This window comes from Solanum verrucosum, unplaced genomic scaffold (genome assembly GCF_900185275.1).
Source record: "Solanum verrucosum unplaced genomic scaffold, falcon-dt-bn FXZP01000165.1, whole genome shotgun sequence".
Taxonomy (NCBI): domain Eukaryota; kingdom Viridiplantae; phylum Streptophyta; class Magnoliopsida; order Solanales; family Solanaceae; genus Solanum; species Solanum verrucosum.
In genome coordinates this window covers 1,014,183-1,041,851 of record NW_026020340.1, presented here as the reverse complement: position 1 = coordinate 1,041,851, position 27,669 = coordinate 1,014,183, and the positions used below count along the sequence as shown (strand labels likewise).

General features: G+C 33.1%; 1 protein-coding gene and 1 pseudogene across 1 annotated transcript; one reads left to right on the top strand and one right to left on the bottom strand.

Annotated features, from left to right (window-relative positions):
• Window positions 1-654: 654 nt before the first annotated feature.
• On the bottom strand, window positions 655-2,239 carry LOC125837053 (premnaspirodiene oxygenase-like; annotated as a pseudogene).
• A 9,219-nt stretch (window positions 2,240-11,458) lies between these two features.
• LOC125836972 (uncharacterized) lies at window positions 11,459-14,922 on the top strand. Its single transcript, XM_049516114.1, has 4 exons — window positions 11,459-12,431; window positions 12,548-14,012; window positions 14,103-14,495; window positions 14,556-14,922. Exons 1-4 carry the CDS (start codon window positions 11,459-11,461, stop codon window positions 14,920-14,922), a joined length of 3,198 nt encoding a protein of 1,065 aa, XP_049372071.1.
• The last annotated feature ends 12,747 nt before the right edge of the window (window positions 14,923-27,669 follow it).

Below are 27,669 nucleotides of genomic sequence, written 5' to 3'. Positions count from 1 at the left end.
GTGATCTTAATAAAACTAAAGATATCTAAAAAAAAGTACCAAAATGTCATTATTCTTGTGGTCTTAAACATGTCATGTGAAAAGTTAAAGTTATAGATTTTTCAGAAAAGGAAAAAAAAAAACTTTTTTAAACAGACTAAAAAGTGAAGAAAGACGGACAAATGGGAGTGGTATTAATTCTCTCTAATTGACTACTAAGAGTATTCTATTGATGGAGTGTTTACTGACAGAAAGAATGAGTAAATTATTTGAAAAAGACTAGATAGGATGGTTAGTAATGAACAATGAAATGACTGTTTTGATAATATACTTACATCATACACCTCCCTAGAGTAAGTTTAGACTATTGTAAAGCTAACATAAATTTGGATCGCGCATTGTGAGGCCCATTTAGGGGTGACGCTCCCAATAAGATTTTCTTCATATTCAGGGCTCGAACCCGAGACTTCTGGTTATAAATTAAGAATGAAACAGTCCCACCACTGCAGTATCCAAATATTCGTGTCTATAAGGTACTATTAGAATGGAACAATATAATTTGTTTTTATTTCCTCTTATTTATTGCAAAATGAAAAGACATTTATTGAACAGACTAGCTAGCCCTGAGGGCTAACTGTCGCGATACATTCTTATTTGATAAAAAGATAAATGCACTTAAGGTTGATAAGGAGTCACAATCAAGTAGAGGTCATTTTTTCTACTGGCAGTTATCCCATCCGATTCAAATCTCTCTGGCTTAAAGCTTTCCAATTCAGTCAAGTCCAGTAGGGAGTTTCCAATTGAAGTGATAAAGCGATTGAGCCAATGGCAAATAAATATTAGCTAAACCAAATGATATCCCAGGACAAACCCTCCTCCCACTACCAAAGGGAAGAAATTCAAAATTATTACCACTAAAGTCCACAGAGCTTAAAGCTTTCCGCGTCATCCCAATATTTTGGATCTCTTCCCAATGCCCAAACATTAATCAAAACTTTAGTCTTCACAGGAATAGTGTAGCCGTTTATGTCCGTCTCTTCCCTACATTCTCTTGGGACCGAAAGTGGAATTGGTGGATGGAGTCTTAGAGTTTCTTTAACGACTAACTTTAGGTATTTCAACTCCTTGACATCATATTTATCAAACTTCACTCCACCAAGACCATGAGGAAACTTGTATGAAGGGAAAATGTCAGCCATATCAAAGCCTTGATCTGCTAATCTTAACACTTCTCTAATTAGTTTTATAAATATGTCTTGCTCTGTTAGTAATTGACCAAATGCTGATCTACATATCATGGAGCTTGCAAACCAAATCATCATTTCTGTAAAATAACTGGCTCTCCAGAAGATGAAGATGATCGTATAGAGTCGATGAGATGAACAACCTCATCATGTCTAATCGAACTGAATGACCGGACATTCTTTGCATTCAACAGTTCCATGACACAAATTTTACGCATTTGTCTCCAGTAGTCACCTGTTAATTAAGTGTAAAAATTTATCAGGTGTCATATGCAAAACCTAACAAAGCAAATCTTGTATTATGTCATGTAAGACGTGTGTGTCTACTTACTCAACTTTATACAAGTTTAAGTACGTCTACTTGATCACACCCAACATTGGAGGGCATAGATACCAATTGATGTCAAGTTAAAGAGCACGTTTATGTATTCTGTCCAATTAATAACCTACTTATAAAAAATTCAAGTTAATTTACATTCTCCCCGTAAGCAAGTACTCCTTTAAGGATTATATTGTGAATGTCATATATTATATATATAGATAGAGAGAGAGAGAGAGAAGGATCCTCAAAGGGGAAAGATACTTCTGTCCTTCAAGAAAAAAGTAAAACTCAAATATATTAGGGCGAATGCGCCTAATTAACACTCACCATAAGGGCTAAAGGCGATGTCACGACTATCATAAGTGATAATATCCGTGACCAAGAGTTTAGGCCTAGATGCAAAAGCGAGGTCATGAGTTTTTAGTACATTTTTAGCCATCTCAGAAGAAGTAACAACAACAACACAAACTTCACCAAGTTGAAGGTGCATTAGAGGACCATATTTTTTGGCCAAATCTCTAAGGACATGATGTGGATATCCACCAACAATGTGATGCATGCTTCCTATAAAAGGAAGTTTCCATGGACCTGGAGGTAATTTTTTAGTTGTTTGGCTATTGGAGTTTTTCCATTTTCTTAGCAAAAAGAGGAAAGATAGAAAAAGGAAAATGTAAACTAGACTAAAGATTTGCATTTTGGGAGTGTGTTTGGTGATTCTTAACTCAAAGTTCTATATTTATAGTGGTGACAAAGATCATATTGTTTCATAATGTATTATACTTCTTTGTATTGTGTTTGATTGTATCGTATTATATTATTTTAATAAATATAATAATTGCGTATATTATATCGCTCTCCATCATCATACAATGTCATATCACATCAACAGTTTGAAGGATAAACCTACAAGAAAAGTAGGTTACGTGATAGAGTTACTTTAGAAAGGTAGATTAAAGGATATAATAGAGTTATTAATTAATTAAATAATAAGTAAAGATAAAATGAGAAATAAAAAAATTAAGGTAACGATGCAATCACACCAAATCGATCGTTGCACACAATGGAACTTTTAGCGATAAATACAATAAAATTTAAGTAATAATTTTTTACTTAAACATTAGTTATCACACTAAAAAATATATTGTATTTAAACTAACCATACAAGTGATTTATGAAATCATTTCACTATTAGTGATTTATTTTTTCAACACTTGCTAATTTGTTTCCACAAAAAACTTTAATGCAGGTACTGAACACCGGGTGGAAAACCTGGATATAGAAAAATCCTTTAGTAAGGAGTGATTCCCCCCGAATGGTACCCTACGTAGTGCGAATTTCGAATAGTCAGACTCTAATGTGGGTACAAAACACCGGGAGGAAAACCAAAAAAAATTGTTGAAAAAGAAAACGCTAGAAAAAAAGGCTTGAACCTCCAACCTCGTAGTTAACAGCCACAAACTCTAACCAACTGAGCTATTCCAGCTTCTTGTTTACAAATATTGAAGTTTTCTATTTAAATCTATATCAAGTGAAATAATATTTTTCACTTGCATAAGTTCATTTTTTTCCTCAAGTAAAATTTATGTTCAAATGAAAATTTAACTTTCAAAAACTACTACTAAACTACTATTTTTAAAAATAAATAAATTCAATCAGCTTCAACAATATCCAAGTATATATTATCCAAACGTGAGTGTGACCTGATAAGTATCAATTGAGCTATCCCAACTATTTCCAATCAAGATTGGAATAGGTGACACGAGGATTTTCAGTTCTCTACTTTATCAACTCCAATCTCGATTGAAATCGCTAACATAAGGATTTCCAGTCGTAAATTTTTTCTCCTATGCAAGGCTATTGATTATTTATTTAAAATTAATCTTTATCAGTCAATCACTGATTCTTTCTTCTCAGTGCTTTTCAATAGTCCGACATGAAAAAATGACTATTTATCTTTCAAAACCTACTACTAAATTACTATATTAAAAAAAATTCAATCAACTTCAACATCCAATTGTATTATCCAAATGCTTAGCATTTAAGGGTGTGACTTGTTAAGTATCAACTGCGTTATCCCGGTTAGGGGTGTACAAAATCGAACCAAACCGCAAATCAAGTCAAATCGGAAAAAAAACCCAACTAGTGGTTTGGTATTGAAAAAAAAAAACCTGACTATATTTGGATTGGTTTGGTTTTAACTTAAAAAAACCAACCCGAGATCAAACCAACCCGACATTATATATGTAATTTTAAAATTTTATTTAATACATAAAAATATTTACTTTGATATAATTTTAAAATATTTCTTATACTATTTCATAGTTTTTTATTTTTTAATAGATTATTTCAAGTTTAAAACTTAGAATTCGAAATGGTCCAATAAAGATTAGATGTTGATAGTTATAATAAAACTTAAATCAAAATCAAATTAATACTAATGCAAAAAAGAAAATCAATTCAATACTAAGAATGACAATAATATTGAATATTTGTTCTTTAGTTTTACATTGATTTAGACTATTAAAATATATAATCTAATTTTAATTTTCCTTAAATATTTAGTAATGTAACTAATACTTATTAAACTTATTTTAGCATGATTTAGTACTTTTAAATTATGATCATTTTCATTATGACTTTGCAATATTTATTTTATATGATGATTTCATTATTATTTTTTTATTGAATATTCTAGTGTTATCAGTACTCATCTCATATTTTGTGTTATTTTCTTAAGAAACACCTTAGATAATTGTATTTTGGTTGGACTAAAGAAATATTTGGAGCACAAGTTAATTATCTGTTTGTATGCAAACTTCATCGAAAAAATCCGAGGTTTATTAGTTTGGTTTGATTTATAAATTTAAAAATTTGACACAATGGTTTGGTTTGGTATTGGAAAAACCCGAACCAACCCGAGGTTGAAAAACCCGAAAAAATCCAAATTTTATTAGTTTGGTCTGGTTTATAAATTAATTTTTTTAACACAAATGGTTTGGTTTGATATTTGAAAATTAAATTTTTTTACACAATCTTCTGTAAAATTATTAATTCTTTATTTAAAATTATTCTTTATTAGTCAATCGTTAATTCTTCCTTCTCACTACCAGCTTCAAATAGTCCGACATAAAAGAACGAAGAAAATAGGAGAAAAGAATAACGAAGTAGATTGAATCAATAATAAATCTTAAGTTCAAGTGTCGGTAAAGACAAACATACCAGAATTATCCCGTTAAACTTATTGTAACGATCCTCTTAGTCGTTTTATGTATTTTAATCATTATTTTTATATTAGCCCTTTTTAGTAACTTTTCTAAATAATTTATGACTTACAAGAATTAGTGGAATGATTTTCAGATTTAATAAAAAATTATTTTGTTGCTAATAATAATAGAAAAAGAAACTAAATAAATAAATAAATAAAAAAAGAAAAAAAGAAATAAAAGAGGTAAATATTGCTGGCTGTTGTGAACAACAGCAGTTCGCTCGCGCAGCTGAGAAAAAGAAATAGAAAGGGTTGGAATACTCACCTGCGCCGTTGATAAGAACATTCAGGTGAGAATTGTATCTCCAAATCTAGTGATTTCACAATTAAAGGCTTAGGCGAGAGAACAAACATATTGCATTGACGTTAACGAAGTAATATGATAGTGGGATGGCAGGAAATTGTTGTTGCTGTGTATATTATTAGATAGGATTCAATTTTTAATAGTTAAATATTGGTTAATAATGAATGGCAAGACCTTAGTCTAATGATTAGGTAATAATGGCCTAAATGATTGGAAGGAATATTGGTGGTGAGTTGATGATTTCATGTTGTAACTTCCAGCGAATGAATTGAGGATTCACAAACTTTATTCGTCTTTGATATTTTGTTCTTTATCCATATACTTATTATATTATAATTCAAGTTTTGCTATATTGAAATAAGTAATTAAATATAATGGTAGAAAATTTTATGAATACCATTAGGTTGATGATATATGGAGAATTTGGAACTTAACCCTAGACTTGAAATTTGGAGAAAATTGAAGAGTTGACATGTTATTGGCATCAAGATTAGGAATTTGATTATAGACACTACTAGAAAACATGCCTGTAGCAACGCATATTTAGCAACAACTAAATATGCGTTGCAATAGACAGTAATTCGCAACGGTTATAACCTTTGCAATAGACAAATGGACCTAATGAAACACTTTAAGAAGTAAATCGTTGCATTATTGCGACAATCGTTGCCATAGTATCTTTTATTGCAACGATTCCTACAAACTGTCGCCTTAGGTACTCTATGGCAACGGTTCCGCCAAACTCTTTCCCTCAATTATTTCCCTCCACTAATTTCACTACACCCGCCAAAAGAGTTTTTTTTTTTTTAAATATTAATTGTAAAAATAAAATAAAAGGTAAAGTATCACTAGGTTAATTTGTTTCTTCAGACTTTTCATCCTCGTAGGTATCGACTTTCTCCTTTCTCTCTGAAGAACAAAAGTAGCATTTTCCTTTAATCCTTCTTCTTTGATTTTCCTTGTAGGAATCTGCAGCTTTTGGGTCTTCTTCTTAGTGGGTTTTACGTTTCTGCAGCTACAGGTATGTTGTATTCCATCTTCTTCAAAGTTAGAAATTTATTAGAAGGGTTCTTGAAAAAGATTTGAAAATAGACAAATGGGTTTCTGTGAAGTAGATGTTCTTTGCTAGAGTTTATGTTTATAATGTAATGTTATTGTGCATTAGAGTGTGTATCTCAATTTTGGTGAAGATTGAGAAATCTCTGCAAAAATGTTTAGATGGAAATTCTCGGTTTAGGAAGAGTTAATGTTATGAAAGATGAGTTTCGATTCTTCATTCTACATGATAATTCTTATCTATCGAAAAACCTCAAGTTTTTGAATAGGACAAACGATTTCTAAGAATAAACTGAGCTGAAATATTTTTCAACTCTAAAAGTCATTGAAATCGAACATTAAGGGATTTTGTTTCTCTCTTTTGAGTACAATTTTCAAGCTCTAAGTTTATACTTTCTTCCTTCTTGTCTAAAATTTTTAGTGGACAAGCTACAAGTTGGTCATCAAGCTCAGCTCACTGCTTAAAAAGAGGTAATGTTCCTGTTTCTCTTATTTTATTTTGATGTATATCTGTGTGTATGTTAGATATTTTACGTTTACTTTTCTCTGTTCGTTATTGCTTATTCATTTTTTAGTTAAATCATTCCATATGACTGTGTTTTTCAGATTTAAGGTCTGTATTGTAAGTTTAGAATGTTGGAAAAACTTTCACTTTATGCTTTATTGTAAAAAATATTTCATGATCAATTTTCTCTGTTATGAGTTAAGAGCTTCAAAAACCAGATCATTCATGTTACTTTCTGCCTCAGTGAACTCCATCTCGTCCATTCATTCCCTAGTGTACCAATGCAAGAAAGCTTTTCTTCTGAACATAGTTGTACTGTAGTGGTGGTGTGTATTCTTCTTGAAATGAAAACAGAAGTCCGAGGTCGTAGCTTTTTTAATGATTGTCATTAGTGTTACCAGGTGCTTTTAACTAGCATTACTGGTTCATGAATACATTGAGCAGACCTAGCGTCTAGTTGATCATAGAATAAGGTTTTGATTATGAAACCAACCTCTTTATTCTTTGAGCACCGAATAAAACTTTAGGTATTGAGTAGTTCTTTGTTTTCTCCTTTAATATTCTTTTTGTGATAAATATTGTATTTTCTGTTTTAAGATCATTTTTGCTTTTGGAATACATTGAGTAGATCCTTGGTGTAGTTGAGCACAAAATAAGGCTTTGAGTGTTAATTCAACCTCTCTAAGGCTGCTCCTAGATTTAGATATGCATGTCTACATTTAACCATACATCCAAGTTCTCTAAGGCTGCCCCTTGTCTTTTCTTATAAATTTGAAGTTTTACGATTGAGCTGCTTAGTTTCTTGAGTGAGGTTAGTGACTTTGGTTTTGTTGTCCTTTTATGCTTTTCTTTTACCTTTAAATTTATTTAGAAGTCTTTAATTAGAGACACAACACCCTCAACTTGTTAACTCAAATTTGCCTAGTTAGCTTAGTTATGCTTATCTTTAATTTAAAAGGTTATAACTAGTAAAGTTTTCATGTAGTGAGCCATTCACTACTTAAAAAGAGGTAATATTCCCTTGTCTCTTAATTTTGTAGCTAGTTTCTTTTTAGTCTATTCTCATTTCCATTGATGTGTGTGTGAATCTTGGTTTTTACTCTTCTTTTTGTGTTGTTTATAATCATTTCCAGGTGATTCTTTCCCCATATATGTGCTCTCTAAATATTGTACATGTATAGTAAGTTTAGAGTGTTGGATAAGATTGTCACGCCCCGAGCCTACACCCTGGACGTGGCCGGCACTCGAAGACCATTTCTGGTCCCCAAGCGAACCCTCATCCTGGCTGACTCCAAGCGGAATACTAACTTAAGCATACAAGAGCTTAAAACTGAATAAGAGTTTATAAACTCAACTTTATAAATCTTTAACTCAAAAGAAAACTCTGTATAATAGAATATATATACAACTCGCCATAAAAGGCAACTTTAGTCTTCAAAACATTTAACAAAATAAATGAAGAGACTTCTGAAACTCTATTGTCTATCTATGAAGCCTCTAACTGATAAAGATGGAAGTCGGGACAAGACCCATGACCTCCTAACAACTGATACAACTGAAAGGTAAATGAAATCCTCCGGAAGCAAAGAGGCTTGTCATAGTTAACTGGAACTCCCGGATGTATCAACGAATCTCCTGTTGATGATCCTGAATACCTGTGTCTGCATCATAAAAAGATGCAGGCCAAATGGCTCAGTACGTGGAATGTACGAGTGTGTAAGCTAGAAAGCTAAACAACACAGGCTAGAAGAAAAACTGGAATAAATTGAATAACTTACCTCTTTTCAAACTTTCTCAACTCAAGGAATACCCAAAACTACTCAAACTTACTCAACTCAGAAGATAGATACTGGACTCAGAGACAGATACTCAACTCAAAGATAGATACTCAACTCAAGATAGATACTCAACTCAAGGATATATACTTAACTCAAGATATATACTTAACTCAAAGATACTTAACTCAAGGATACTCGACTCTTGAATAACTGAACTCAACCTGACTGACTTCTTTCAATATAAGGCAATTTAAAACAAGTGCGATATAAAGAAAGACTGTTTAAAACATGCTATAAACTCTGAGTGTATACAAGGATACAATAAGCCTGAGATGTATATAGAAATACAATTGAACTGATGTATATAAAATACAATAATTTCTGTGTATGAAAATACAATAACTGCTGTGGGAGTTTCTCTAACCGACAACCATCACATAAGAGCTATAGTGATGATACAGCGATCGACCTCACGCTGCCAGAGCATCTTATACCCGGCCAAAGGTATAAGACCTGAACTGCCTAATGGATCCACTAGTCTAATCTGAAAAGGATTCATCTAAAAAGTATGATCCTTTTCTACCCATGGTGGCTAACATGGTTCTATGGGGGCTGTGGGTTCTTTGAACGCTCCCCCAATTCGGTGCTCGATACTACTCCCAAAAATGTACTGGCTCTTATGTTTTTAAAACATATTTATTCCTGCTGATATGAGATAATTACTCAAAAACTAGCCCGAAGGCTCTTTGGAAATCTCAATTTCCAACCTTGTTTAGATGTAAAGACATTTCTTTAAAACTCCTTTGGGAATACATAGTTCCCTAATAACTTTGAGAAATGAACTCAACTTTAAACTCTTGACTCTTTACTCTTTACTTGACTTGAAACTCTTTACTTTACTTGAACTCTTGGCTTGATGTGAAACTCTTAACTTAACATGAAATTCTTAACTTTGACTTGACTTGAAACTCTTGACTCAGAACTCTTCATTCTTTACTTAACTTGAGCCTTAAAATGAAGTTAAAACGATCAATGAAGACTCTTGGAAAACCTTAAAGACTTGTTTTGACTTACCTACTTCTAAGCTTGACTTCACTTGACTTGGAAACTAACTTCACTTGATTTTGAAACTAACTTCACTTGACTTGTAGTTTTACTTGACTTTTGGAAGTACCTTGGAGTGTTGGAAACAACTAGGAAACATAGGTATAATACCTAGGAACATGTATAAAAAAAGAAATGGTGAATGAAAGGGAAGGATTGGTGTCCTTGGCACTAGGAGAGGTGCAACAGCCCAGCCCCTTTTTCCCCAAAAATCCGACTTTTTCCCCTTGTTTCTTTCCAATTCTAAACCCTCTCAACCTCAAGGTTTCAGCAGCAACACTTAGAATCATAAAGACCCTTATTATACAATAGATTCAACTCAAAAATCACAGCCAGAAATCTGTACTAAATCAGCAAGAACTTCAACACAACACCACTACAACTTCAACAACCAATAAATCTTCTCTTGGAATTAAAAACGAGTTGGTGTGTAGGGGTATGAACCAACCAACACTAAGGATCATAAAATCCCTCAATATACAATAGGTCACAACTCAAATACACAGCCCAATCCTGTCCCACAACCAACAATAACTTCAACAACACAACTAACAACATCAACAACAACTAACAACTTCAACAACTTCAACAACAAATCCAATCTCTTCTCAAATCATAAAAACGAGCTTGGTATGTGGGGGGAAAGGATAAACCCACACTAAAGACTCACATACCTGATTAGGGATCACCCCCGACGAAAATCCACGACGATCCTTAGCTTCTTCTTCTCTTTCTCCTCTTCTTTTCCTCTTCTTTCTCTCTTATCTTCCAAGCCCTAACTCTCACTCTTACTCTCACTTTTTAAAATGGGACAAAAATGATCCAAACATCAGTCTAACACCTCAATATAACCCAAAGAAATGATTAGGGAAAAGACCAAAATACCCTTAAAATTTTCGGACTAAACAAACTGCACTGTGCGACTGTGCGACTGTGCCAACAGCCCAACTTCCAACGGGCATAAGTCACTCATACGAACTCGGAATCAAGAAAACTCGGTGGCGTTGGAAAGATCATTCCAAGGGCTTTCCAGACATAACTGGAAATTCACCTAAATCATTTTGAGCTAGGAGTTACAACTGCTCAAAGTTGACCAAAAACTCCTTTTTTTCCATAGCCAAATTTTCCAGATTCTTTCCAAAATGACTATTTCCAATTCAACTCTTCTTGGAACTCAATGTGCTACACCTAGGGACCTTAACTTAACACTCAATAAATTTTTATTCCTCGGTAAAATCCCACTCCACATGAAGGATGGCTCGAGTCTTAGTTCGAAAATTCTCTGGGGTGTTACAAAGATTTCCCTTTTATGTGACTTTCCTATTACTCTTTTTTTCTGATTCATGTTCTATTTTGTGACCATTGCTGATTCTAGAACTGATTGAGTAGATATTGGGTCTGGTTGAGCTACACATAAGGTTTTGAACATTAACTCAGCCTCTCAAGGGGGAGTCTTGCAATAGTGTGCTGCTTAGTTTCTTGAGTGAGGTTGTTGTCTTTGACAAAATAATATGAAATTTTGTATTTTTTATATGAAATCCATTACATCTTTTAAGTGTTTAGATTTTTCAAAATCGTTTCACTTTACTGTCGTGTCTTATTATCTTAAGATTGAGTTTTTAGATTTTAAATCTTTTACATCATTTCTGTTTTAACTAATTGAAATTCTAGGTAAAATAGGTATTGTTAAGTAGATAGCTGATTATGTATAACAAATAGTTCAAGGAAGAAAGACATTTCATTTATGTTGTTAAATAAAATAAGATAGAGCCACTGATCAAAATCTGTTGAATGTAAGTTTTTAAGGGAACCAAATCTGTTGGTGTGCTATTCAGAATCTTCTCTTTTATTTCTTATCTTGGTAATTTGATTTTGGTGTCGTATAGGATATTCAATATTAAATGGATAGTGAAGATAAAAGTTGGATGGGTCTCCGGAGATCCACCAATGAGTATATCAGTGGTGTGAATAACTTTCTTGATACAGCTTTTGAACGAGCTTCCAAAGGAGATGAAATATTGTGTCCTTGCAAAAAGTGTGCTAATTGTAAGTGGCATCATCGAAATGTGGTAGAGGATCACTTGGTTGTTTATGGGTTTGTGCAAGGGTACACCAAATGGATTTTTCATGGGGAAAGTTTTTCCTCGAGAAATCATCCAGATCATAATAATAAGGAAGGTTCCAACATGCGTGACAATATTGACGGCCTACTTCATGATACTTTTAGAGATGTTGCAGGGGACTTGAGGCTTGAGGGAGTGAGAGAGGGGCTATCCGAAGATGCAAAGAAATTTTTTAAATTGCTGGAGGAAGGTAAACAAGAGTTATATCATGGGTGTGAGAATTTCTCTAAGCTGAATTTCACCATTCGATTATTCTTGTTCAAATGCATTCATGGTTTGAGTAATGTGGCCTTTGGAGACTTGCTAGACCTGTTAAGAGAGGCATTTCCATTTGCTCATATACTTGAATCGTTCCACAAAGCAAAAAATGTGATTAAAGATTTGGGTCTTGATTATGAAAAAATACATGCATGTCCTAATGATTGCATGTTATTTTGGAAGGAAAATGAAAAGGAAAATAATTGCTCTGTTTGTGGCTCGTCTAGATGGAAGACTGTTAATGATCCCTTGACTAATGAAAGCTCCAAAATTCCTGCAAAGGTTTTAAGGTACCTTCCCTTAAAACCTAGGCTTCAGAGAATATTCATGTGTCCTGAAACAGCTGCAAATATGAAATGGCATGATACTGAACGACCCAAAGATGGCAACATAAGGCATGCGGCTGACGGGGAAGCTTGGAAGAATTTTGATTCCTTGCACGAAGATTTTGCTAGAGATCCTCGTAATGTTAGATTGGGTCTTTCAAGTGATGGTTTCAACCCATGAGTATTTCCCATAGCACATGGCCTGTTATGTTAATGAATTATAATTTATCACCGTGGATTTGCATGAAATCGGAGTATATGATATTATCTATGATCATTCCAGGTCCATCGTCTCCAGGAAAGGATATTGATGTCTACCTTCAACCACTAATTGCAGAATTGAAAGAATTGTGGGAAACTGGGATGGAAACATATGATGCTGATTCTAACCAAACTTTTCAATTGCGTGCAGCCTTATTGTGGACAATTAGTGATTTTCCAGCCTATGCAATGCTTTCTGGTTGGAGCACAAAAGGAAGAAAGGCATGCCCAACTTGTAATCATGGGACATGCTCTCAATATCTCAAGCATAGTCGTAAGATGTGTTACATGGGTCATCGGGCATTTTTACCTCCTGATCATCCATTTCGAAGAGATAAGAAATCATTTGATGGTAAAGAAGATCACAGATCTGCACCTACTCCCTTATCAGGCACAGAAGTATTAGAAGAGTTGCGTGAATTCAATAATGTTTTCGGAAAGGGCCAAAAAAGGAAGCGTCGTGATAGTGAGGGTCCATGGAAAAAAAGATCCATCTTTTTTGAATTGCCATACTGGGAACATAACAAACTGAGGCACAATCTTGATGTGATGCACATTGAAAAAAATATTTGTGACAGTTTGCTCGGGACTTTGTTGGATGTAACTGGAAAGTCAAAAGACCATGTAAATTCTCGATATGACTTGCAAGAAATGGGGATAAGAAAGGAGCTTCAACCAGTACAAGATGATAATAGAAGAGTTCATTTGGCTAAAGCCTGTTTCTCCATGAAACCAGCAGAAAAGAAGTTATTTTGCACTGTTCTTAAAAATGCCAAATTACCAAAAGGTTGTGTTTCAAATATATCAAGATGTGTGGAAGTGGATGAGATGAAAATATCAGGTTACAAGAGCCATGATGCTCATTTCATAATGCATTACTTGCTCCAAATTGTTGTTAGAAAAGTGTTACCCAAAAAAGTTTCTATGGCTTTGATTCGGTTGGAGAACTTCTTTAAAGTCATAAGTAGCAAGGTGATAAGGCGAGCAGATCTTGATACAATGCAGTCTAAGATCTATGAGATTATATGTGACTTTGAAAAGATTTTCCCTCCATCTTTTTTTGATATAATGGTACATTTGCCCATCCATTTAGTAAATGAAATTAAGCTTGGGGGTCCGATACATCTTCGTTGGATGTATTCCACTGAAAGAAACCTATGTTTCTTCAAGGGGCTTGTTCGTAATCGATTTCATCTAGAAGCATCAATACTAGAGGGATTCGTGGCACTAGAGCGCGTGAATTTATGTTCTAGATACCTACATGCTGGGGTGAAAACAAAATTTAGTCGATACCAATTAGAGGATGAGCAGGGAACTGAAACAGAGGGAGGTAATTTGTCACCTATATTCCCTAAATTTGGCCATCCGATTGGAAGGGAGAAAAAAAGCAAGGGCAATAATTTTCACATGGATCTCCAGTTATGTGTTGATATACATCGATATGTATTGCTTAATACCGGAGATGAAAAAATGGAGACCTTTATCATGTAAGATCTGTCACTTTTATTATAAACTTCAATATTTTTTATATGATAAGAACTTTGAAACATGCTAATTTGAAACATGCTTGCTTGTAGGGAACATAAGATTGTAATTGACAATCATAGTAGATCAAATGCATGGATTAGAGCACAAAATCATAGTCAAGAATTTGGCAACTGGTTTAAGGAGAAAGTGAAATCTGTTGAAGTGCCTGAACATTTACGACAACTCGCTAAAGGGCCTAATACTGCGGCAAAAAGATATACAGCATATTTCATCAATGGATATCGATTTCATACAATGAAACGAGATAGTCAAGGTAAGACCCAGAACTATGGAGTGACTTTATCAGCAACAACTGATAGTTTTGCTAGTGCTAGAGACCAAAACCCCATTGATGGAGAAGTTGTCTATTATAGAGTTATTCAAGATATCATAGAGATTGATTATTGGGGTTGCTTTAGTGTTGTGTTGTTTAAATGTGATTGGTTTCGTAATGAAGTAGATGAATATGGATTAACTTGAGTATACTTCAACAAATTATGCAGTACTGAAGATCCATTTGTACTGGCATCTCAAGTGCATCAAGTTTTCTATGTAGAGGATCCAATTGAGAAAGATGTTTATTATGCAAGGACCAAAGTTCATGTTGATTTATTTGATTTAGAAGAAGAGAATTGCCCTAATATTGGAGAAATATTTTTTGGGGAGCCAGACAATGACATTGGACCATCAAATGGGATACCTGATGCTGATGTTGATCTCAGATGGTCAAGAGAAGATGTACCTGGTGATGTCATTGATATGCCAACTCATGATCAACATTCAGAATATATGGAAGAAGATATGGACACATCAGAAGAAGATGAGGACTTTGATGATGTCGATTGGGATTGGATGGTGGCTGATGATTGACGAAGGGATTTTTCTTATATATCTCTATTGCATTTCTTATATGTACTATTGGTTTGAAAGTCAATTGAAAGAATGTTGATTTTGCCTATTTTATTATTATTGTGTACTTCTGTCTTTTTGGGTTATCTAAATATTATTAGAGATTGCTTTAGTGCTTCATTTATTGAAACGAGCTGAGTGATTTTTCTTTAGAAAGCCTATGTGAATCAGGTAGCAAGAAGTGGTGATAATTCTGATTTCTGCTTCACGCTTTCTCCTTTTTACTAGTTCGTCTTATTGTGACTGTAATCTTCTTTTCACTGATTCTGCTTTATCTTCTTGATTCTGTTGGGATGTATAACTCTTTATCTTTATATCTCTATTTTTACAGCAGGCAATACTTGGTAGTCATGAAACAACGAGAGTCTTCAAGAATAAGGAATAAAGAAACAAGAGCAACTGTTCCAGCTGGAACACTCACATCTTTGGCGAATCAAAAGAAGTTGTTGCTAGCTAAAGAAGAAAGGATCTACTGATCGAAAAGCGACAGCGTCTAACAGATGTAATAGAAGAACAAGATGTGCTAGAATCACACAATCCAGAGGTAGGAGTTCGTATACAACTGACTCAACTAACAATGTAGTGCAACCCGTAGAAGAACAACTTCAATTGAATTCTACTGCTCATAAAGTAAATGAACAATGTGAAGAACAAGGCAAGAACATCCATATTTTATTTATAATATTACTTTTCTTTTTTAATTATAAAATCAAATTACAATACTACTTTGGAAGGGTTATCTTTATTTGTGTATTATTGTAGACTCTTCCACTAAAAAAAGACAAAAGGTCAAACAAAGATGTTAGCTGTACATGGAAGGCATGATCGTAAACTGATTGTACTAAATAAAGCTGGTCAGCCAGTTGGTCCTAGTAATGATGTCGTGATAGAGTTGAGCAGCTTCCTCGGTACACTTGCTAGGAATGCGACCCTTTGTCCTCTTGATATAGAAAATTGGAAGTTGCTTGACACAAAACAGGATTTGTGGGATTATACCAAGGTTTGAAGTTTTCAATTCTCTGTTAAGTTAAATATATTTAACATTTATTGCACTAACTCAATGTCGAAATTTTCAGGAGAAATATGATATTCCAGAAATCGAAAATAGATGGACTTTAAAAACAATTCAAGAAGCTTGGAGAGGCGTAAGTTTGATTTGAAAACACACCACTTTGATGCCTACGCTAATGATCAAATTCGGATGGAAAAAAAGCCTGATGATGTTCCAACATCTCAATTTAAGGAACTTCTTAAATATTGGAACTCAGAAAAATTTCAGGTAAGTCTTACTAGTTGTTAATACGAAATAAGAGTTATTTGACTCATCGATCTTAGGAAAAGATAAAAAAATTTCCTTCATTTTAGTGTTTCGTGGGTCCAACTTCTTTACAATTTTATTTTAGATTAATTAAAGAAAGTTACTGATTTTACTTCTATATTGTGATTGATTCTAGTTTATCACTCCCTAATTAACTGTGGCAGTCATAGTACTTGCTTAAATATGGTAATTGAACCTTTATCCCACTGTTAAATTGATACTTTTGAGTATATATATTTTTCTTAAACGATTGTTTTCTTTCCATCCTTGCTACTTGGTTTAATTATATGACAGCTTTGATAGTGGTTCAATTATGGTAAGTTGGGATTTATATTATCATTTTCCCTTCTGTCCTTGTTGGATCTGAGAACAACCTGTAATACATGTTTCTTGGTCAATTTTATTCCTTATGGATTGAGTTACTTCTCTTTTAGTAAGAGAATATTGTGATTAGCTGATTTGGTAGTTATTTTTCTCTTCATTTCCAAAATATTTTAAGCTATATAAAGAGCTCTTTTCTTCTGTAACTGATCACTGGCAGTGTCTCTTCTTTCTGGGAGACCACTGAGCTCTCATCTTTTTTACGGATCACTAGTCACTGGAAAAAAGCTTTCCTCTTCTATAAAAATCACTTGATCATTGTGGAACTTCTCTTCTATTTGTAGAAAATGTCAAAAGCCAACAGTGAGAATCGAAAAAGTTGAAGAATCCACATACTGTTGGCAAGAAAAGCTTTGCTTTACTTCGCAATGATTTGGTATGAGCTCCTGCGTAGCATTGAATAAAAACATGTCGCATTTTAAAGAAGATGTTTGATATCCACTTTTAATGTGTACAGGAAAAAGAGAGGGAAACTAATGATACTCCATCACCTAAGGAATTTTTTGTGGTTACAAGAAAAAGAAAGCCCAATCGATCATACAAGGATACAGATGAAGATACAGCTAGTAAAATTGTGAGATTTCTATCTAATTTTTATTTTGTTTGATTTGAATTTGTTTTTTCATATTTACTCTTTATATGTGTACTTGAATTCTCTTGTTTTTTAATAATAAAACTGCATTATAGGCTGAGATGGAGAATATTGAAATGCAACAAAATGAAGATGGTAATGAGACAATTGATGCATTTGCTTCTGTCATGGGATCAGAACATCCAGGACGTTTGAGATTATATGGAAGAGGGGTTACAAAAACTACTTTGAAAGGGAAAGTGGGAAATTTTGAAGCCTCATCAAATGCAACAAATGACCTTGTAAAAAGATGGAAGACAAAATGCTGAGAATGGAGGAAAAAATTGAGGAACAGAAGGAACAATTTGACCAACAAAAGACCATGATGAGACAAGAAATTGTAGAAGATGTCATAACAAAACTTCAACGTTCAGGCCTACATTACTTGATGTTTCGTCAACACGAGAAACAATATTCGGCCAATCCATCGTTCAACTACCAGTAGCAACAATCAAGGTCAGAATCATCCTCCTTCTTCTTCATTTTCTTCTACTACTGCTTTTGCAGTTTTCTGTTTGGTTCATCTTCATTTATGGCTATTATGTTAATCTGCTTCTACTTCTTTTTCTTGTGCTACTACACTTGCAATCTTCTTGTATTATTGTTGGTGCAACTGCGATCATCTTTTTATTTTTATCGAAGTTGATATTATCGAGATTAGTGTTACTGTTGTTTGCATAGTTTAGGAGTATTGAACTAAACTTAAAACATCAATTGATTAAGAAGGTTTTAAAAGGTGTGCTCCAGATCTGAGTTGATTTTAGGTGTTGTTGGTTTCTAGTAAAAATATACTGACCCTATTTGTTGGTTTTTCCCTTTTGGTTCATCGTTTGTTTCTGATGTATAGTGACCGACTTTGTTCTTATTGTATTGCCTCTTCATGTAGCCCCTATTTGTTGTGTCTCTTGTGTTTAACTGTTCTATTTTGATCAACAAATATCATGTTTATGACTGTAATCTTTCTAGTTCTGATTCTGAGGATTGTAATTTCTGATTTATCGGAATTTAATGTCTTCCGTCCTTTGGTGGGTAGAGCTTGAAAACTGTGGTAATGGATTGAGTTGTCTTGTTCAAGTGCAATGCTTGTAATGTAGTCAGCTAACTGATTTGTTCTCACTTGGTTGTTCCCTCTCAGCTTCTTCACATGGTGCTAATTCTTCTAAGTGTTTACTGGCTGTTAAACTGTCCTCATCCGTGTACACTGTTATAGCTATATTTTTCAAGTTGTTTCTATAGGTTTGGCTCCTCCTCATGAACAGTTAGAGCTTCTCTATGTTAGTACTATCACTTAGAGTCTTGGTTTCCTGTGAGTTATTTTCATCATGGCCCCTTTTATCTTTAATCTACTCGTTGTTCTTGAACAATACGTTTGTCCTCCTTTGGTAAGTCCACATTATTGTAATTCTCTGCTCCCTTCTAAACTACAATATCAGTAACTTTGCATTTTTTTTTTTAAAAAAGTGATGTGGTAGTATAGGTTATGTCCAGAAAGAGTAAAAATTAGGAGTTGTGCGTCTTCTTTTCCCTTTTCATTTTTTAACTTCCTATTTCCTAATTGTTTACCCCTTTGAAATTGTAGGTGAACAAAATGAGCAAAGCGGGGATGAAAGCAGTGAAGACGTTACTTAAAGAGAATTCGTTTATCTATATATCTACAAACATTCTAGCACTATTTTTCTTTTTGGCCTAATTTTTGTGAACTTAAATGAATGCCAACTCTTGAACATTATAGGACTATTTTTATGTTTGGGCTTAATTTTTGTGAACCTCATCATGTATGTTAACTCTTGAATTGTAAATCAAGATCATGTGTTTTTATCTTTGATATATGGATGCTACTAGTTGAAGTACATATTGATTTAATATTTTCTATCATTGTATTATAGTTTATTTCAAAAATAAAGAATATACACAGTGCCTACAATAGCCTACAATAACCATTAAAAAAGCCTATTGCAATAGCTTAATAACACTGTTGCAATAGTTTAGCAGAACCGTTGTAATAGCTTAGATCGAGTTGTACAGTAAAGTTGTTGCGATATATCGTTTGCAATGGTTCGAAGCCGTTGCAGCAACCATAGAATAGTGTCGACCTAGACTAAAGAATAACTGTTGCTATACATAGTGTATTGCAACGGTTACAACTGTTGCCATAAAATCGTTACCATAGACATATCGCAACAGGCTTATATGCAACACACCATCTTCCGTTGCCATAATGCAATTGCAACAGTCTTTGAGTCTATGACAATGAATTTTATTCTGTTGCAACAGACCTATTTTCTAGTAGTGAGATTTGAGTGAATTTTTGGGTCTAGTCTAGACAGAAAGTAATGTGGGTGCTTTTAGTTTCAAAATCTTATTGTGATTATTAATGTGAATAGATTGCTTTGAGTTGGAAGTTCAACAAAAAGGGAAGGCTCAAGTCCCAGAGTAAATTCTGGATTGATTGAGACAAATGGATTTCTAAACCCTTGTTAAGTGTATGGAATTCATGTATTTCCTTGTAATATGTGTTTGGGGATAATGAGACTTGGTGATGGGTTGACTTGTTCACATTGATTAATTCTAATGATGAAAAATAGGTAATAAAAGACAATGTGATTAATTGTTTATGTGTGATTGTGTTCTTTATTGAACCCGTATACTTGTGATAGCTGAGGTGATTACATATCATATTGATATTTGATTGAGATCATCATCCCCTTTATTTGAAAGTATATTGTGCACATGCATTGACATAAGATTGAGTATAAGTTGGGCACGTGGAGATCGTCCGTGCTGGGATGGTGAGATGTTAAGATTATAATTTGGGCACGTGGAGATCGTCTGTGCGAAATTTATTTGATTTATGATAGTGCGTTGAGATCGTCCGCACAGACACGTGGAGATCGTCCGTGTCGGTATATGGACCTCGCGAGTCCCCCATGGGTCATGAACTCTCAATGTATTTCCGAGGAGTATCATGCATATACGGTTGAGAGAGTACTTGGTGTTCTGAGGCATATCATTTCATGGTGTCATAGTGCATTGCATCCCATGACATCATTCATTCTTAATGATTATGTGTTTTATTAGTGGTTGGAAAGTACTTGATGTTTGATTACCTGTATTTGATGAACTTGATCTTGTGTGTTGTTTATATTTGTGAGTGCCTTTTCGTTAAGGTTGTGATTGATGAATATTGAGTTTGTTGTTCAGGATATGTAATTTGTTAAAGTGATTGTTATTGAACTGGGTGATATGTAAACTGTGAACTGTTAGGTTGGATGGTTTTATGTAGGTTGTAGTTGTGGAGGTTCGGTGGGGGTGTAAGGAGTACCCGTATTCTATTCCCTTAGTTTATGTTTAGAGGTGTACTTGTTGAGTACCGTGTGGTTTGGTACTCACCCCTTGCTTCTACAATTTCTTGTAGGTTACGAGCTTGGATTTTTTGATACTTTCCATTTTCTTATTTTTCGAGGCTTCTTGGAGATTTGTGAGGTAGCTGTTTGTCATCTCAGCGGACCTTCTTACTCCTATTTATGATATTGTTCTATTTTAGAGACAACATCATTTGAGACTTACGTTTTCTTTCAATCTATGGTAATACTTTAGAGGTTTGTACACATGACAACCAGATTTTAGGGGTATTTTTGAGTAAATTTCCGCATTTTATTGAAATGGGTGAGTGTTAGGCTGACTTGTCTTGGTGGGAGAAGACGAGTGCCATCACGTCCATTTTTTGGATCGTGACTGTTTTATTTAGAAATATATTTTTTGACTGGTTTAGAGTCGCCACTTAATTTTTAAGAAAAATCAAGAAAACTATTGTTTTCAAAAGACTAAAACAGTAAATCTATTGAAAACTATTAAGGGGGTTCGAGATTCCTATTAACATTCTAAGAAGGTTTTTAAGGCACCTAGAATATCCGCTAATGCGGTTATCCGATAATTAATTTATTTGGCTAAAGTAGTTTAACTTAATTTGAATTGAACAATTTTTACAGTTAGAATTTGTTTTTTAAAAAAAGGGAAAAGGGAAATATTGACCTATTATTTAAGCGAAATATTTTGTAAAAATACTTATTTATTTATTTATTAAGTCAAGTAAGAGATGAATAATTTGGTTAAGTAATTAATTCAAAATGGGTGTCTTTTGGGGATTTGAATTTTTAAAACATTAAGATCAAGCGGCAAATATTAACGAGCACACAAACAAAATAAAGTAAAGAGGGAAAGAGACTCGAGCCCAAGTTTGGTTTTCTGTCTGTCTGGACCAATACTTGGGCCCATTTCATTTTGGGCCAAAGGCCCAATTCTTGCCACCTGCCCAATATTAAAAGAAATAATTTCCTTTGGGCCTTTGGCCCAAATTTTCACCTGTCCTAAGAACTAATGCAATAATAATAAATAATGACAAAGGGGCTTAGGCCCAATAATAACAAAATACAATTTTTGTATAAAGAGTGGGCCTTTGGCCCAATCTTTTCAATTCTCCTCCGCTTTCGCATTCTTCCAACTTCAAGACCTGTTCGTCGATTTTTTATAGCCGGTTGACTCGATAAAGAAATTTGAGCCTTTATGGCTCTCGCGAAATGCGGAGAAGTAAAATGAAGTCCATGGTGAACTCGGATAGATTTCACATGCAAAATGAAATAGCGGAAGGGAGTTAGTGTATAATTCAATCAACATAGATGCAGGGAGGATAAATTAATTCACTGGAAAAGGCACACTAACTCGAGAATGTATAAATTAACACATAATCTCATTTGAGAGAATCATGCAGTGGCACATGGGCAACAATAATTTTAAAAGAAAAATAAAGAGAACACAATAGACACTTAAATAAATATGCTGACTTAACACACCTACGAGATGACAAAGAGGGAGAAACAAAGATAAACCTTGTTCATTACAGTACACTTTAGTGATTAGAGGAATATAGGAACAATATACATATTTGTCCAAAACATAAGAACTAACAAAGCATAAATTATAATATCTCCAGCATGGAATAGCATAGCAGAGAAAAGTGATAACTAAAGAGGTTATAAACAACACATAAAAATAAGAATTGGTCAACATATATCTTATGCTTCCAAAATTTTCCTAAGGGGGCTAGTTGGAACTAAACCTTAACAGGGGAATACATAATAGCAAAATATATAGCAAATATAAACACAAATAGGCAAAAAGAAGAAATAATATCCTTACAGGATGGGTCTATCAAACAGTAACTCCAAAACATGGCAAATAGTAAAGCTAAACAATCATATTTTGGCCGAAATATACCATTAAACTGAAAACTAGACTTTCAGGACAAACAAATAGCCATGAATACCAACATGCTGGTTTGAGATGCCAAAACCAAACAAATATAACAAGACGGGGAGAGCTGCCGCGACTAGATCTCAAACAGTACGTAATATAACATCCAATTTCCATTTTAGACAGTTTGAGAAATCATCTTTCATTTTAAGAAGAAATAGCTCATACCATCAACGTTAACAAAATGAGCGCCCATTCTAACGTCTTAAGCCATTGAAAATAAAGAAATATAGGTTCGGACGTCCAAAATCAACATACCCGACAGAGACAAAGAAATAAACTCGGGACATATGAATCCATTTATATTGAAATTGCTTAAAGAAGTCATATTATAGCAAACCATCCCGAACTCAACGACAAGTACTAGCAAACCAAACAACTCATATCTATAGATGTCACGCTGGAAACAAAAAAAACGATAAGGATAACATTACAAATGAGAGAGCATTACCTTCTTTGGAGCAGCGAGACTGAGGCCAGAGCGAGCAAGGAAGTGACTTCACCAGCACTAGAATGTGAATCTAAGAACTCCAACGAACAAAGGGGAAGCAAGCAAGAACAGGAAGTCTTTCTGTGATTTTAGGAACTAATACTAGCTAATTCTCTATATTCTTTCTAACTCAAAAAAAATAAAAAATAATTCCCCCCTTTCTACTGAAGATCTCTGTGAATCTTTATAGCCAAAACCTTTTAAGCGGGAATTGAAGAATGAAAAATTGTTTGAGTTTTTCAAAAAAAAAAAACGTTGAGATCAGTCCAAAATGTGACAGGGAGAGATCAACAAAATCGTCCTTTTTCTCCATAGTTGCAGCGATTTTTGGTCAACAAAAAAAATAGAAAATTTCAGCTTTTCAAGAAGGAGCTTTAAATGTGCAAGGGAGAGAGGAAAAACTTAGCTGAAAATGGTGAAACCAATCTGAATTGGGATGAAAACAAATTGAAACTTTGCCTAAGAAAGGAAAAAGGAGAGATGTTATGAGTCTTAATGATAGAATAAGGATGAAAACCTAATAATGGGCTGAACTTACTTCTGATATTTGTAATGAAGAGGGCTGATGGGTTTTGGGCCTTATTTGGTTGTACGTATGGAGTTGGATCTTTGGTGTGAGAGGAATTGGGCTGCTGGAAGTTTGCTGAAAATGCAAAATGCAAGTCTAAAGTTTGGTCATTTAAGATGGGTCAAGGGTGAAAACAACTTAAATTGATGAGAATTAAATTAAGTTTTTGCCATATGATTTAAATTATAGCCAATTGGAGATTAGAGATGTAGTCAAATTGAATTAATTGGGATGAGTTCGGCTAGCAATTTAAATAAGACAAATTAACCTAATTAATTTATGAGCTTTTTAATCTTAACGAAATAAAATAATTAACTTAACCATAAACTAATCGATTTACCTATAAACTTATTAATCCAAAATTAAAACCACAATTCAAACTAGAACTAAATTAATAAAATATTTATTTTTAACAAAGTAAAAATCTGTTGTTATGATTTTTCAAACATTTATAAAATGTACTAATTACATATATAATTATATGAAATATGTTTATCATTCGAAATACTATAAAAACCGACTGAAATTACTTTAAAATAAACTTGAAACTATTTGAATTTTACAAAGCTAATTATTCTAAATCGTTTGAAAATTAAGAAGCTCAAAAACTAGTTATTATCGGGGAGGGTCAAAATTGGGTGTCAACAGTGACACTTATACTACTAAAGGTAACAAATATCCTATAACATTAATCGATGTATTGCACATAAACTAATTCGAACACTACAGTAGCATGCCATCAAAGTAGACTCTACAAAGCATTAAAGGTTGAAATGTACGTAATTAAGAATTTTAGGGCATGCACGTTACCTACTTGCACAAACAATTATTATTTGTTTTGACAATTATAGTAAAGAGTTAGGTAAACATTCTTTTCTACATACGATATCCCACAATTATCTAAAAAAAAAACAAATTAATGTGTTCATGTCAATACTTCCTTTTGTATTAATCTATGAATTTTTTTGAACTGGCATAGGAAACAACTATTTTTGAATGATATATATATTTCGAATTATAATACTAAATTTTATATAACTAATTCATGTATTATTAATATTCTTGTGTGACTCCAGTCAACAACCAAACGATCCCTAATATTGAATGTGGTAATATTACTCTTGTAACATCTTATTTTCTTGATATTCATCAATTGAAGGAGATATTTTCTCAATTTTTGTCATAGTTATTGAAGACGCTATCTAAAACAGTCATGTACTATTTTAATTGCTCGTATTATTGACGTTATATATAAACACAATCATGATGGATACAGTCATCTCGGAAAAAAATCTTAAAATCTCACTATTTCCCTACTTGTGGACTCCATTGAATTACAAATTGCCAATTGTTCCTTATCTTGTTTAATTTGTTTGTTTATAGGTTGTTTAAAGTTGCTATTGCGCAGAATATAGGGCCTCTTTTAAAACCTTGTAAGAAATACTATATTACAAGTTCTTTTTAATTTTATGTCATTTCTTATATATTGTTCATTTTAAATTGAAGGATTAGAAGAATTTCCTCGAAATCTGTTTTTTAGTTTAAGTTTTATGCATCAATACAATCAAATCCTATGTAGGTAATTGCATGTAATCCTTTGATAAATACTAATTCACAATCTGATAGAAATCGTAACTATCTAACATGTTATATATTTTAAATTCACGAGTAATAAAAAAGGAACAATTCTTAGTGAAATAATAAGAAACCATTTTACGGGCAATATCATAAAAGTATTCGTATATTATAATCTAAATATAAATATTGTGGGGAGGTGGGGATAGGGAGTGTCAGGTGGTGAGGATGCATCGGGGGGGGGGGGTTACTAAGTTGAGGTGAAGATGTACTGATTGTGGGGTGGGGGTGGGGGGGCTACTAAGTTGTTGTGAAGATGTACTGATGGGTTGGAGTGTGAGAAGGAGCACGTCAATCAATGTTGAATATCAGTTAAGAAACTTATTTTTTCAATTTTGACTGCTGAAAAAGTCATTTTTCTCATTTCTAAAAAAACTTATTTTTTTAGAAAAAAATAATTTACGAAATATTTTTTTGACCAACCGACTAGAAAAATGAAAAAGTGATCCCTTATGTTTTTCATAGGTTCAAAATGATCTATTAAATGTAGTTTTCAAACATTTTTTGTTCTTTTAGATTGTCAAAACCAATTCTTCTTGAAGCATGGTGCCGACAATTAATACTAAATAATTAACAATATAACTATATAAAATATCTAATTTATGAAGAGATCACGAGTTCGCGTATTTCATAAATCTTCCCAATAAATTCGCCCCTGCATATATACACACATCAATGTTTTTGTGGTGCTACCTTCATCGATGGGCACTACCGGACCAGTAAACTCATTCCACCAGATTTAACCACCTAGTGACGGAGGTAGAAGCCCGACTATCTGAGTTCGGTCAAATTGATTAACTTCTGCTCACGTAGTGCATCTGTGTTGAAAAAATCAATATTAATTTATACATAATAACTTTAAAATCCAATTATTAGCACTTAAACAGAACCCACAAAATCAAGGTCACATGTCAATTTTCCTTCTGATCGTAATTCCTTATTCTAGGTCAAAGTTTCAGAATCAATTTTCTAATTACTAATTTTCTTTTAAGAAAATAAATATTTCTTCATGAATGGTTATTTCTGAAATTCAATCACAAATTTAACACTTGAACTTGATTAAAGGTCTTCAATTCGTCAAGCAATAAAACATTTAAAATGTGCATATCATGATCATAAGGAGTATATATTTTATAATAATATCTAAACCACTAAAATTTAATTTGTATGTCTAGACAAATTAATAGTTGTTGTGAGGGTAGGTATAATTCAGAAAATGATTGAGAATTGATATGAAAGGCTAGAAATTCAGTACTATATTTTGGTAAGGAGGGCCCTTCTATCTAGTCGTTTGATTTAACTTGTTTGAACATATATTTTACTAGAAAAATAAAATAAAATAAAATTATGAGAGTAAAAAATTCATCTTAAAAAACAAACATAAAAATCAATATTATGTATAACCAAATAATATTTGTTTTTTTTTAAAAAAAGAAGGTATTTTCCCCTTCTTTTTTGTACAATTTAAAATGGCTGAATATGAAACACTTAAAGTTGATACAATTCTTTATTTAGACATTTGCGTGATCCGAAAATCTAGCTTCCTTGTCCATGTTTTGATAATCATCATCATTCGTCCTAGTCAATAATAAAATTCATTAATTATTACTTGAGCGATTTGGTCGAATAAAGTCTTCTACTAATTTATTCATACAATTTTTTTTTTTGAAAATTCTTTTCTAATAATAGAAGGTAAGAAGTTACCCAGACAGTGTGGATGAAATTATCTCTCCTTTAATCAGGTGTGAAATGTCCCTTATGAAATCTTTGTTTTTTTTTACCCTATCATAATGTAATTTTTGTTTTTTTTTAAAAAAAAAATTTCGAAAATATTTTGAAAATCGAAGAGAATCTCTTATTAAAGAAAAAGGTCATAAAACTATTTTTTTAAATAAATGACCTACATTGTGAGCCATATGGTGAGAGACGCAACCAATTTTTTGATATTCTTAAAATCATATTCCCTTTGTAACATTTTATATGTACTGAACATAGAATTTATGAAATAAAGAAAAATAATTTGAATTTTATCATTTTAAAATTTTCGATCTTAAATTTTCATAAGAAATAAACTTAGAATGAATATATATCGCTAAATGTTAAACATATGTGAATAAATTACATTTTGGTTTGATTTTTCAACACAAAAAAAACTTTTGAAAATTCTCCAATAATACAAGGATAAAAGAACACCGACAGTCAGTGGCGGAGCCAGAATTTTCAATAAGGGGTTCAAAATCTAAAAAAATAGACACACGAAGTAGCTGAAGGGGGTTTGACATCTACTACATATACCTAAAAAATTATTTTAACCATGTATAAACCATATAATTTTCCGCCGAAGGGGGTCGGATGACCCCCTCATAATAATAGGG

Excerpts from the sequence above, each read along its gene's own strand:
- LOC125836972 (XM_049516114.1), top strand. The coding sequence starts at position 11,459 with ATGGATAGTGAAGATAAAAGTTGGATGGGTCTCCGGAGATCCACCAAT. Across the intron at positions 14,013-14,102 it reads AAAATGGAGACCTTTATCAT|GGAACATAAGATTGTAATTG; the intron begins GTAAGATCTGTC and ends GCTTGCTTGTAG. Across the intron at positions 14,496-14,555 it reads GTGTTGTTTAAATGTGATTG|TACTGAAGATCCATTTGTAC; the intron begins GTTTCGTAATGA and ends CAAATTATGCAG.